This window comes from Cavia porcellus, unplaced genomic scaffold, assembly GCF_034190915.1.
Source record: "Cavia porcellus strain 051 isolate PalLab524CR breed Dunkin Hartley unplaced genomic scaffold, mCavPor4.1 scaffold_2, whole genome shotgun sequence".
NCBI classification, from domain to species: domain Eukaryota; kingdom Metazoa; phylum Chordata; class Mammalia; order Rodentia; family Caviidae; genus Cavia; species Cavia porcellus.
Genome location: NW_026947485.1, coordinates 119293957 through 119308070, shown reverse-complemented (window position 1 = coordinate 119308070; position 14114 = coordinate 119293957). Strand labels below are relative to the sequence as shown.

The 14114-nt window shown below is 44.7% G+C and overlaps 1 protein-coding gene across 6 annotated transcripts in view; it reads right to left on the bottom strand.

Annotated features, from left to right (window-relative positions):
- Window positions 1-14114, bottom strand: part of Atg10 (autophagy related 10) — a 232250-nt gene that overhangs the window by 75368 nt on the left and 142768 nt on the right. For all 6 annotated transcript variants that reach the window (XM_063245285.1, XM_063245290.1, XM_063245288.1 and 3 more), the window contains one exon: window positions 7572-7710. In XM_063245285.1, the coding sequence (XP_063101355.1) occupies window positions 7572-7710 (139 nt within the window). The remainder of the gene's footprint in view (window positions 1-7571; window positions 7711-14114) is intronic.

Below are 14114 nucleotides of genomic sequence, written 5' to 3'. Positions count from 1 at the left end.
CCCTTCCTAGCGCTGGTGCAAGCCCGCTGAAGTTACCTTTACCCTTATTGTGCGTGGTCATGCTAAAACTTTCAACTCCTAAAATGAAGATTACCAAGAATATAAATTATTCATACTAAGTTTAAGAATAATGTCCTCAATGTGGCTGCTGGAAATAAAGAGGAAAGAGTGGGTTTCTCACAATAGGATACAGCACCGTTATTCAATAGGTTGTCTTCGATACAGCTTTGAAGGACATAAAAATTCCTGTCACACTGCACAACGAGATGCAGACCATGCTCCACCAAAAGGGAAAATTCATTTTTGCTTCAGTGAGAAAATTATATTGTGATAGGAAATGAACGTAATTGCTCCTGTACATTCAGATCAGGTACTGCACTGGCTAATTCTGTAACTTTCATTATTCCCATAAACAATTTAATACTTTGCACCTTTATGAATGTCAGGAAATCTGAATGGAAATTCTAAAAAGACAGACTATGGCAACTTCTTTTTACTTACACAAAACATCAACTGATTTAAGCCATGTATTTCTGAAGTTGCAGTTATTTGAATGACAGGGCCATGTGGTAAAAAACGGGCTACAGAGTGTGGGTCCCAATTCCATGGTTTTTGGGGCACCCTTTTTAAAGCCTTTCGCCCCTCAGCACCCTCAGTGTCTATGCAGCAGATCTCACTGCCTCAGATGTGCTTTCAGATGGTGAAAGATACACAGAGAATGTTTGAACACTTGGGTCAAGGTCTCACCGTAAATAAATCGCAGGGCAGGGCTGGGAATCACATCCCAGGTTCCCCAGCTCCCAACCCTGGGGTGTTTCACTACTGTGCTGAGTGTGTCAGCACACAACTGCTCCTTGGAAACTGCAAAGTGACAAACACACCAGTCGTGCTTTGCTGTTGCTACTAACGGTGTTCCCCACCAAGCCTGGCTGTCAGAGGACTGCGAGTCTCAGGTCTGTGTCTTTTCCTCACAGGACTGTAATCTCCTCGAAAAGGTCACCTGTCTCTGATTTCCGTTATCACCTCTGCATCCCAGAGGTATCTTCAAGTCTGTGCCTAAATATTTTCAAATGGACGGAGACATGGAAGTTCATTATTTCTGAAGCAAATGGCACAACTCTTACAAAGCATAAAGACTGAATAATTATGATTTTAATTCATTGATTAAATGTTTTATATTTTTATAAAAACCTTTATACTGATGCAAATCCATAGCATTAAGTAGATGCAGACAGGGTGGATATTTGACTTTTCAGTATCCAAACAGACTTTCAGGTTGGGAGAGAAATTCCAAAATAAGTGGAAGGCAAAACTCCATCTCCCATCACTGAAGCCAAGGGAGGAAGAGGTTCTCTCTCTCATCATCTGCTACTTTCACCCGACTCTGGTCTGTTTCTAAGCCCCTTCTGCTTTCCATGGTCAGGCTCAATTAACCACCACCAAGCATTAACACCACCATGAAGCATGCCTCGTTAATACCGCACAAATTGACAGCTAGAAAGTCTTTCTTAGTAACTATCTAGCTTCAAAATTATCCACCCATGTTTAAAAAAATGTTATATATTTGTCTAGTAATTATGAGTCAAAAATAAGCATAAGGTGGCTTTTAATTCCGTGAGAAACCTTATGCACACAGCAATCTATCTTTGTGAGACATGGCCAACAGCCCAAAAAGAAGCAGTTCTAAGTCATCCTGAGACGTCCACACTCTGTTCATAACAACGCAGGTGATGCTATAGCCTCCCGCGTAAGATAAGTGAGACACGTCGCCTTGTAGAGGTACACACAAGAGCTCCTCGAGGAACTGCTGAGTCAGATGTCCCACGGGAAGCAACAGCAGGGGCACAAACACCCTGGACACTCAGCCCGAGGGGCCTCCGAGGGGCAGACACAACCACAGGCTGCAGGCTCTAAAGCAGCAGAGGCTTGCTTTCAGCACGGCCCCAAGCAGTCCAGAATCCTGATCCCAGCCTCTCGGTGTGGCACCCTCGTCAGCAGTGGGATCCCAACTCTCCTCAGCCCTCACGCTCACAGCGTGGAGTCCTTCCTGTCCCTGCACCTTCACTCCTATCCCACACAGCTTCCTCTGCCTCGGTGACTCCTCGGGTAGGGCCCTGGCTGCCCCACTTCGTGACTTTAAGCAGGGATAAAGCTACAAGCCAGTTACAAGCTGGGCAGTGTTTCTACTAGTTTATTTTATTTTATTTTATTTGGTGCCAGGGATTGTACTTATCACCTCACACTTGTCAAGCAGGCACTTATGCCACTGAGCTAAACCCCCCACCCTGCGTATGTTATTTTTAAATAAGAGAATCAGTTTTGGGTAATGCATACAGTAGGCACCCATATATGCTTCCCACAGGGCTCATTTTGCCGAGCCTAAGAAAGAGATCGTCCTAGGGAAGCATAACCTCCACCTGGTCAGGAAAGGCAGAATGCAGCCTCTCACAGAGCAGCAAGTCCAGTTATCTTTCAGGTTCTCTTCCAAGCCTGTGGCTCCACTTTTGTAATATGCGGTGTCGGGTACAGACACAGGAGAGAGTGAATCCTGCAGCTAATTCTATTCCTGTAGTTTTTCACATTTCTTTCCCACTATTCTTTTTTGTGCATTACTGAGCCAAGGCTTCATTTTCTTCAGGGACATCCTATTCCTAACACACTGTACTATTCTACCCTACTCTGCCCTGTTTCAAACACGACAGTATTCAACCAACAAACCAAATCACAGTAAATCCCTCTACCATCTGCACTTTTCCCTTTAAATTTTATTGGTATTAGCTATATAACTGTCATTATTTTCCTTAATAATTTCCTTTGTTTGTTCTTCAAATTCCATTTCAAATCACTACACTCTTTTGAATCTACCAAAATGTATATTCTAGTTCGTTATCATGACTTTGGCTAAAGTTATCATTTACACAAACATAAGCATAATTAAAGATATGACTTTTCTCTAAAATTCTGTACAATCAGACAATTCTAACTCACTTGTCACACTGCCTCCTGTCTTCTGCTCCTTGTAATGACTCACTTGGATCATTTTTGCCCATCTTCGCTTCTCTAATTTACCTTTTCCTGCCTGTTCAGCGAGCTGACTTCACTTTCACCAAGCTGCAGTAATGATTTGCCCTTGAAATGAGGTCCTTTCCTGCTTGTGTTCTCCAAGAGGTTATTACTTTAAAGTTTTAATAATGTTAACAACAAGAAAACCATCAAGTGATTTTTCATTCCCTCTCTCACCTAATCCTTTTCATAATTTCAAGAAACAACGCCCCTGATTCATTGGGCTCAGTTCCTTTACATTTCCCTCCTGTCCTGCACCACCTCCCCACCATTATCTCCCCATGACCTGACTGCTCAGTCCTCCAGTGGCTTCCTGCACCGCGGGTCTTAGGGGGATCTTCTCTCACTGACCTCCAAACACGCTTCACTCTCCAGCCTGAACTCACTTCTCCCATTCTCTACAGACAAGCCCACTGTCACCGGCCATCCCGGGCTGCTGGACCCGGCTGCTGTGCTTTTGTTCTTTAGCTTCCTCCAATGCTCCTGCCACTCCCCTCCATGCGTACTGCAGGATCCTGAACCACCCAGCTCCTTCCTCCCCACCCCTCCCCTCCCTTCCCCTTTCCTTCCCCCTCCTCAACACCTCCTACACTTCTTGGATTGCAAGCTTTCCACTACTCCTCCTTTATACTGGCCTGTAACTTGGCTTGGTTCACACTGCCTTTGACAAGCAATTATGCTTGGGCTACTTCTTTCACCTTGCTTTTCCACAGACATCCTTCAGGCCTATAACAAGTGGAGAGGCCTTCCACACAAAGTGTCTGTGTGTTTAATTCTATACCCTTCTGCCTAGGCTAACAACGGTGAGACACTCCATTTCTGAAAGGAGAAATGTTTCCTTCCCTGTTCAGCAGCAGCCCTTCTGACTCGTTACAGAAATGTGTCAAAACAGCTCCCAAGAAGAACGCACATGTCAGACACAGCATGAAATATTTTGAAAAGAAGAATAACCACTTGGTCCATTTCTCAATGGAGATTGAGAACAAAGGAAAGAAAAGAGACAGGAAAGAAATACCATCAGAATTCAAACTGAAATGAATACAGAAATCTCTAGGCACAATGTAAGGGAAATATATTGAAGCTTAGGTCTCTGGTGAAGCCAGATGCCACTCTGTACCTGCCTCTGCCATCATTTCTAACTTTAACGTCAGCTTTTGATCAAGGCTAAACCCTCACGAGGGACAATGGACACATGAAGGCCATGGGAAGCTAAGAATGATGGGCAGGCGATAGGAAGCTTTGGAAAATGCAAGTAATTCTTTAATACAATGCGCTTCCAAAAAAGTCAACAAACAAATAGAAACATGAACTTCACAATGTCAGTGCTTTATGGGCCTGGACATCATAAACTACTCTGCGAACGGCAGCTGTTTGTTATTACTCAGCAGCAGGACAGTTAGTGACCTGTCGTCCCCTACTGTGTAGAGAAGGCGCTGACCATAGCCAATCAGCTCTCCCACAGCCACAAGGGCAAAAGTGGTCAGAGAGAAGCAGCTCTGGGGCGCAGTGACTTCTTGTCAACCCATGCTGTCTCCCGGGACCTGAGCACTTATGGCCCAAGCAGTGGAAATCAGGAGTCCAGAAGGAAACGCTATCTGGCCTCGGCCGCCTGCCTCTGAGGATCAAATAAAACTATGTGTTTATAGAAGCGGATCAGCTGCTTCCCTGTGCGATGTGGATACTGTGGGTATCAAGATGAGTAGGCAAATGTGAATATCTACGGAAGGCCACAAACACAGAGCATCCAAAATGATGCTTCTCATTCTAGAGGTACTCGGTGTCTTTCCTTCTTTCCTTTGTCCCTGAAAGCCCTGCTGTCTCACTCACCATCTTACAGGGGACACAGAAACACATTGCTTAGTGGCTGTGCAGCCTGCAACATGACGAAACACAGGATATGATCTGACACGTTCAGGCACGGGACCGACCAGGTAGAAAGTAAGGGGAACTCAGGGCCCAATGGATTCACATGTCAATACCTAGAATAAAGAGTTCTTCTGGAATCTAAGTGGGTCCATGAAAGCAAAGGTAATGTCAGTGTAAGTGGGCACTACTTACTTCTCACTTTGCTTTTTTATGTAGAAAAGTACCAGAAGAGTACTTTTCTACATAGAGTAAAGCAGAGAAATTGACTTTAACAATGAAACGCAGTCCTAAACATCCTCTGAAAACAAGGCTAAGTGAGCTATTTTTGAAGCCCTCCCCACAAGACCTCCTGGGCAAGAATTTTATCTTTCTAGGTCAGAACTCACTTAGAATGAGACAAAGAAAAACCTGGACCTGGAACAAGAGGAAGACATTAGGAATCCATTCACCACGCTGCCAGAGATTTGTTTAACAACAGATGAAGAGTTAGAATAATAAGATATCAAAAGAACAAGAAATGGGCTAGAGAGAATAGATGAAAAATCATGACTTAGGAGTAAAAGGTGATACATTTTTACAGTACTCATGGGTTTGTTAGGTAGAAAAGGAAAAAAGAAATTAGAATGATGGGAAGAACCATTTTTCGAGTATTTCAATAAGAAAACATATCAGTATGCTTAAAATTAAAATTTGATTTTTAGTGTACTTAAGTAAGTACTAAATGAGTTATGGACTGATACGAATTTAAAATTTTCTAATATCCATTCTATATAATGCAGGATGGAGGGTGCTTCCACATGAAATAAATGACCTGCTTTGGTTTCTTTTATTAAGCATGAATGAGCATCATCTTCAGAGTGTATACACAGGGTCCAGGCATGCTAGTGGAGAAGGAGAGAGAGGGAGACAGAGAAGGAAGCCAGGGAGAAAGAGAACAGAAGATCTGAGGCCTTGTACCAATGCCTGGGACGCTAACTGGACTGGCAGGCGCCCTTCCGGAGCTGGCCCCTAGGGGGAGCTGTTGCCACGCCGGAGCCGAGCATGCGTGTGAGCTCACCCTCCAGCCAGGCGAGATGCGCTCCAGCTAGAAGCAGTGAGGTTTCCACACCTCCGGTTCCCGCCACTGACAGCTGAACAACTTGTTTTGTCTCTGGGAGCTCTTCTCCGGTGATTAACTGCTCACGGTGAATGCTAATCACGAGCAGGTACGGACTCAGGTCCAGGCTGAGAACAGCAGTGTCTGTTCTCTGCCTGGCGCTGCCACTTTCCTTGGGGTCTGAAGGTGCCAGGCACGGCCCTGGGACACAACTCGATCCCTGCACACCGATCCCTGCACAGGATCCCTGCGCACTGACCCCTGCACACGCCCCCTCACACGATCCCTGCACACCGATCCCACCTATCCATCGACCTCTCCACCTATCTGAGTGATAAACACAGCCTTTGCTTTTCAGCATAACACCGCTCCCTGAGAAGAAGCCACCTTTCACCTCTGGGCTCCCGACCAAATATGACTACAATGAAGGCAGTGTTTTAAGGACTTTTATAATAATCACAGGATAAATCTGCTGCAAGAATTGGTGAATTAATGAACTAATAATGTGTCCTCAGCTCCCCACGTCCCACATTGAAAATTTACCCCCAAATTGTCAGTTCTTAGGAACCACACCTCAGATTAAAATCTTCTCACCAGGGAGTCTATGAGAATTTGCTCTTGTGTTTTAAATCCTAAGTGCTTGTTAAACTGCCAGCATCGTAAAATTAGAGACCATTAAACAATATAAGGCAGCAAGTGATTAAATCTACCAAATACACATTCAAAGCAACTTAAGCTACTTTTTAATTAAAAATAAAACATCATTGGCTAAATTCAGATGCCATAGCTCTCCAGAAGTCAGTAGGCTTTTCAGGACGCAAACCACTGGAGGGCACCGGTGGGCGGCGCGGGACTCCACTTGGTGTCTGAGCCCAGGTTCCGGGGCACCCGGATGTTGACCCCCTCATGCAGGGGACAGGAAGGAGATCTGCACTGCACTTTGGGATGAAGCACCGTGAAGTTGAGGGTTAAATAAGCTTTATTTGCAAAGGCCCTGAGGGGTCAGGGTGCTCTGCCTTCCTGGCAGGGACAGTTGAGCATGAGCATCTCCGGAGGAAGTGGAGGCCCTGGAGATGCACGCGCCCAAAGGAGGGCTGTGTTTAAAGACAGCTTCAGCTATGGGCTAAACATTTCTCCAGAGAATCGTTAGCTCTTGAGGAACCAGGCACGGAAGCTTTGGAGTTAATGGAATCACTTGAAGTTGAAAGAAATGTTTACTGTACAGTTAGAAATAAATAAACATCGTAGCTTTAAGTTGTTCCTGCTTGTTTAAAATAACGAAAAAAAAAAGGGCCAGGGGCTTAGTCAACTTCAGGCAGGAGGCCAAGATCTAAAGATCAGACTTCAGATAGCAATGATATCACTCACTCTGAAGTCTTGATTCTCTTTCTGCGGCATGAGAAAATTTACTGGTAAAACCTTACCTCACTCAGCTTTCTTATTTTTAAGTCGATTTTTTTCCTCTCGAGAATGATTTTCCACGTACACTTTCTCTGCTAGATATAAATGCCATGAATTTACTCTTAGCTTTAGCTAACGGTCTTACCTGAAAAGCTTGCCCTGAAATACAGTACGGGAACTTGGTGGCTACAGGAATATAAGACGTGATACTCGTATTTAACCACTTCGGATGCTGCCGCGTATTCGGTCACTTCCGAATCATCCCAGGGTTCCTCTAGGGCCTCCTGGACAAAAGCAAAACAAAAACCAAATATGTGGGTCAATGTTAAAAAGCACTAACATGAAGAGGGAAAGAGGAGTTTTGGTTTTTTGGGGTTTTTTTCCTGCAAAATAACAGGTACAGGGCCATGAACTAAGAACAGACAATTACCCATAGTAAAGTTTAACACTGAGACCTGGGTAAATAGTCAAACCAGAAAACATTAGCATTAAGTCATTCCAGATTGTTTTCTGGAAGACAAAGCAGCTCTGGGGAAAGAAACAGGAAGGGGAGGGCAGCACAAAGTTCTATTTCAACAGCAACTCAAAATCTTCGCTGCACAATTTTAGCAACAAGATGATGGCTCTACAAACCACCTTCTTCTCTACCTGCACAAGCTAAAAACATCCTAACAGCTGCAGGAGAGGCTCTGAAATGTCCCCAAAGAGTCTCTTGTACTTGCCAAGTGATGATTCACTGTGTGCTGAACAATTCTCAGCTCCATCCTGAATAAGAAACTTACTTTGCAGGAGGCTGAGTTCATTAGGTATATTTTAAATCCTGAGATGGATGACTCTGCTTTCTTCATTATTATGTCCTCTTTGGTAAAGTTCAACAGTAACTCTAGATTTTTTAATAGATGACAAAATTAAACACCGTCTGACGAGCAGAGCTGGTGACAGTTATGCAGTCCCTCACCCGATCACTCTCTACCAGTTGGTTTTTTTTCCTTTTACTATGGGTGAAGTTTCTTAAGAATGTGTCTTTCTAGTTCCTGTCTACTAGTAAAAAAAAAAGAAAGAAAGAAAGAAAGAATGTGTCTTAATGCTTGGCAGCAATTAATTGGACGTGTTGAATCTGAGTCTGGGCCCTGCACGTGCACTTATTTATTTAGGCTGATGAATTCCCTTTGAAATTAAATTAGTAGAAGATGGGTTTGGCTCATTTCTACCTCTCATTAAGACAGTAATGGCAACAATGAACAATCAGAAGGGCCGACAGGAAAGACTTCAACCTTTATCAGGATGAAAGAAGGCTGGCGCGGAGATAAGTGAAGCCAAGACTGCTTTCCAGACCTGCCTCTCTCTAATAATTCTCTGCTCCTAGGCCGTCCACATGGGGGGTGGCCATGGGTGAGTTACAATGGACAATATTTACAAACACTTTTCACTGAATCCCAGTAAACATGACCAATTAAATACAATAAATTAAGCAACGAGAGAGAGAGAGAACTGAAATAAATGCCCAGTATTCAGAAAATTAACAACAGGAGTAAGGAAGAGGTGTTTCTGTTTCTGTTCCATTTTCATTAGTCATGATTATCTAGATTGTTCTTCTACAATACTTCTTTCAACCACATCTTTTTTTGCTGTTTGTTTAGTCAGTAACTGAGTTGCTTAGTATTTATAACTTTCTTCTCTTAACACTGTAACCGAATGGCATCTTAGTGCTGTGATTTGGATCTTAATTGTACACAAAGGCCATGCACAAGGGCTTCATGTCCCCCTGCATCTGCTACTAGGGAGCAGTGAACTTTAGCAAGAAGTTGGGTGGCTGGGCGTGCGTCCTAAAGGGGACATGGGGCCCTGACCCGACCTCACTCATTACTTCGTGCTGCCTGAGACACTGTGATGTCGGGCCCACCGCAGGCCCAATGGCGACAGGGTCAGAAACCGGGACCTGAACTGCCAGCCAGTAAGTCTCCTCATCGAAGCTGAGTTCCTCACAGTGCTGGAAAACTGACAAATACAAGTGGTGATCAAGAGGAATCTCAAATTCTGCACAAATACATAAAATACAAAACTAAACCTCTCACCCTGGCACTTCTCTACCTCTACATCGGCAACATGTTTAAGAGGCCAAAGTGCAATTTTTCCAGACTTTGGCACCCAAACACGTACTTGTATGTACACTCCCAATACCTCCTCTTCCCGCTGTTCACCCTGTTAAACTGTGCGATGTGCACGTCCGCTCCTCCTTTACATGCGTGCACAGCCAGCCAGCCACTGCCTGGCAGGGCTGTGGACCGAATGCAAATGCCTCCTCTGTGTTCCCTGGCACGCCTATGACATGGCTGTCTTTTGTGATTTTTGTTTGCACATTTCTAGTTTGCTAGGAATTTAGGTTCTTCTGCTACAAATAATGCTGCAATGAATATCCCAGCTCAAATATCCTGGCACACCTCTATTTTTCTATAGTGCAGATTCCAAAGGGTGAAACCAAAGCATCCGAGAGCACGCACATTTTAGATTTCAAGAGATACTTCCGATCTGTCCTCAGAAAAATGCTACATTAATTTATATTTCCAGAAAATAGGTCGGAGGATGCCCTTTCCTCATTTCCAATTAACATTGGATATTCTTTGCTTTGATTTTTGGCTATGTGCTGAAGTTTTAAATATATTTTTTGTTTTAATTCCTCAATTATTAGTAAAGGTGCACATCCACTTATAAGTTTACTGGTAATACTGAGGATAGTTTTTACACACTATTTTCCCAACTGTTCTCTTGTATTTTGCAGCAGTCTTTTCTTATTTCCATGTCGTCAAATCTGTACATTTTCTGTTTGCAGCTCCTGAGTTACCTGCCTTTAACAGGAGTTACCTCCTGCTGTGCTCCATCTCAGTCTTAATAACTATAAAAGTTCCTTCATGACGCACAAACATGTATTGCTGAATTAACATTCAGATCATTAATGCACATGAATTTTGTTCTCCGTGTAGCAAAGTAGATTTCTCCCAGATGCCTTCTCACAGTCCATCTTTTTCCTTATTGATCGTAACCGTTACTCTTACCATAACTTAGGGCTGTGTATATGCTTATTCCTTTGTGGAGTGACTTCACTTCTTAGCCCACCACTGCAAACCTTGAGCTCATACAGAATCTGAGGAATCCGGCCTGTGAGCCAGCCTTCTCAGGAGGGACACAACTTCTGGAAACAATGTTCTTCACACCAACTCAAATCAAGCACTCAGGAACGTGGGGGATGTGACCCCAAGTAAGTGCAGCTGGTGATCGATCAGGTACAGATCCAGGAGAAGGCGGGGCAGACAGAAGTCTCACTCTCTCAGTTCTGGCGGCAGCTGAGTGTCTCCATGGGACTGGAAGCCCGGGTACTTGTCCTCTGCCTGGGACAAACGCTGCATCACAGCCTTCTCCATGCAGGCGTATCTTTGCAACCTTGCTCATATCACAGTGAATCCCTGGCTTGCCTGTGCTAACATCATCTCATTACTTACAGTTGCCTCTGCCCACGCGAGTATCACCTTTAATGTCACCAATCGAGAAATCTCAGACTTCATATGCTCTCTGCTTCCCTTGGTAGCTAGTGCATCATTAGAACTTTAGGACGAAGGTTCCAATCTTATTCATCTTCACATCCCCGGGGACACTAGCCTAGAACTGAGAACCCTCGTGAGCAATCTTCTCAATTTCATTCTTTTCTGCACCACCTAAGTTTGCGACAGCAGCTAAAGAGGTAATTTACTGGTAACCAGACTGCTTCCCACCACTCTTCATCTTAAAAGAGGTAAAAGGAGGAGTAAAAGCACAAAACATCACCAAAGAGGGTGCACGAGGGGCAAATATGCATTGAAAAAAGATACACAACATCATCAGCCATCAGAGACAAATGGAACTGCTCCTAGCTGGCCCCGTGCATCTACCATAACAGCTAAAATTAAAAACAAGTGATTCCACTCAGTATTGGTGACGATGCAGGGAAATGAGATCTTTGATATATTGCTGGCCGGAATATAAAATATATAAGCTCTCAAGAAAACCACACATTGTTTCTCATAAAACTAAACATATGGGGCTGGGGATTTAGCTCAGCGGCATAAACACCTGCCTTGAAAGCAGGCAGTCATGAGTTCAATCCCCGGTACCGATAAAAAAGGAAAAAGACAAAAAAAAAAACCCAAAACTAAACTAAACATACAATTAGCATACAACTCAGCAACTGCACTGTTGGGCATTGTTCCCAGAGAAATAAAAACCCCAGATGTGAATGGCCATTGCAGTTTTATTCAGAATACCCAAAGCTTTGGAACAGTTCAGATACCATCAGCAGGTCGGTGGGTTCAGCAAACCATTCTAACATGCTATTTAACAACCAAAAGAACAAACTATGAACACAGATAATCACCTGCCCAAGTCTCCATAGATTTATGCTATCCTAAGAGATAAAAGTCAACCCCAAAAGGTCAAATATTGTGTGGTTCAGTCCCCAGTACCAAGAACCAAAGTCAAACGAAAAGTATGATTACGTAGTACCTCAGTTCATGAACTTGTTCTCCACAGTTCTGGTCAGAAACCGAGTTTGACGAGAACCAAATCAAATTCAATGGTTGGTTCAATGCTGACCTTCTGGGAAATTTGATTCAATTCTAATCCAGTTCCATTTGCAACCAGGATCATGGAGAGAACTTAGTTCATGAAGTAAGGCACCACTGTATAGTATTTTTGAAATAACATTTTCCAAATGAAGAGCAAAAGCACACTAGATTTTCAAAATGAAAGGCAACAAGAAGGTACTTATGGTGATGAACTGTTGGGGCTCTTGACTGTGGCCATGCATACCGAAACCTACACCCATGGGATGGATGTGGCTTGGCAGTAGAGTAGGGTCGGGGAATATTTAATTTGCTATCATAAAAAAAGTCACAGCCCATTCATTTTTCTCAAAATGTTGCAGTTTTATTTTAAATGAGGGGGTACTTGTGTTTAGAAAATTACATCCAAGGAGCCAAAAGATTAAGTGGTTCACATAATACAGAACCCCTGATTTTATTGAATTCAATTCACAGTAAGTTGACAGTGATCTCTCGTTTAGGGAATTGCATCAGAATTAAGCCTCATGAAGAAATCCCATTACAGCGGGGTCCCACGAAGCCGCGCCACAGGTACTGCCTTCAGAGCAAACCGGAGTGCATGCTGGGCTTGGGTGGTGAGATCCATATCTGTGCCTCTCCTGCGGGGAAAGCTAATTGCAGGAAGGAAGCTTCCCTGTATCACCAGCAGTCTCTGTTACTGTGACTGTGCAAAGGAGGAGCAAGCTTTGTTCCTCAGGTCCCTTGAGGAAAAGAGCTCAGTTTGTTTGTTTATCTTCTGCCCCTCCGGTCTTAGGTTCACACCTCACAAGCATGGTGTGGCCGGCCAGGGCCCTTCATGTGCCCACCTTGGGTGGAGACAGAGCATCCTGTCTCAGCTGCACAGCCAGCTCCGCAGCCAGCTCCTCAATGAGGCAGCAGAGGATGTTCAGAGGCTATGATGCCCGCCCTAACCTCCCAGGCCCACTGCAAAGAGCTCTGCCGAGGGAACTCATCTCCAGTGACAAGAGTGCTGCGAGCCTGTGCGCGACAGCGCCTTTCCATTGCTGTTTTACCATGCAGTCCCTCAGCTCCTAGCTTGGGGTTTTGCAGGACCTCTGGGGCTTTTGAGTGAGTGTGGGTCACGAGGACGGGTCACCTGCCAGCAACTGGGATGCAGCCTGTGGAGTGAGAGTGGGGTCTGAGGGGGCGGAGTGTGCACCAGGGGTCAGGAAACAGAGACAGAGTGCTCACAGTGACCCCAGGGCAGCGTCTGGCGAGCTCGGTTCACAGTGAGATGACGCCCAGGCCAAGGACTACCTGAGGGAGGGAGTTGGCATCGCATGGCCAAGCGGGTTCAGAGAGACTGGCTGGAGGGGTGCAGAGCCGAGTCCTCCTCCCTGACTCAAGGGCCACACGGAAGCAAGGGGCACAGAAAGCCATGGAGCATGGCTGGCTCCATGGAGCCGAGGAGCCTGAACTTCCGAGAGCAGACAGGAGCCACCAGGACAGCTAGAGTTGGAGCTTGATGCTAGACAGCACCCAGTGGCCTCACTTAACAGCAGCAAGGACAGAAACAGCCAGAACAAGTTAGAGGACCATTCTTAAAACCGCTTACTGGGACCTGAACCCTCTTTGCACTGAGCAACATCCCGGCCCGTTTTCTCTTAGTTTGAGAGATGCCTCATAAGAAAGCATCCGGTGAGAGAACCCACAGTCTGTGTAAACCTGGGGGGTGGAAGAGCATCGATCACTCCCCTACGCTGGAAGAAGGCACAAGGGCTCTGGTCACCATAGCAGGCAAGTCACGGTAGCTCAATCTTGGAGACAGTCTGTATGTCTGTCCATGGTGAATGCATACACGGTGCACTATTTATATCCAGTCCTCTGCCATCAACAGGATAAACTTGAGTCATTTGTAGGAAAATGGACAAAACTTGAGATCATAATGTTAAGTGAGCTAACTCTGACACACAGGCTTACTTGCCGCATGGTTTCTCTCAATGACAAACACAGCATCTATGACAATATGAAAAAATGTGAAATAAGAGACAGACAATAGGAAACAGGAGAAAGGAAAAGGAGGTATTGTAATCCAGGGAAGGCAGTGTATCTAAAAG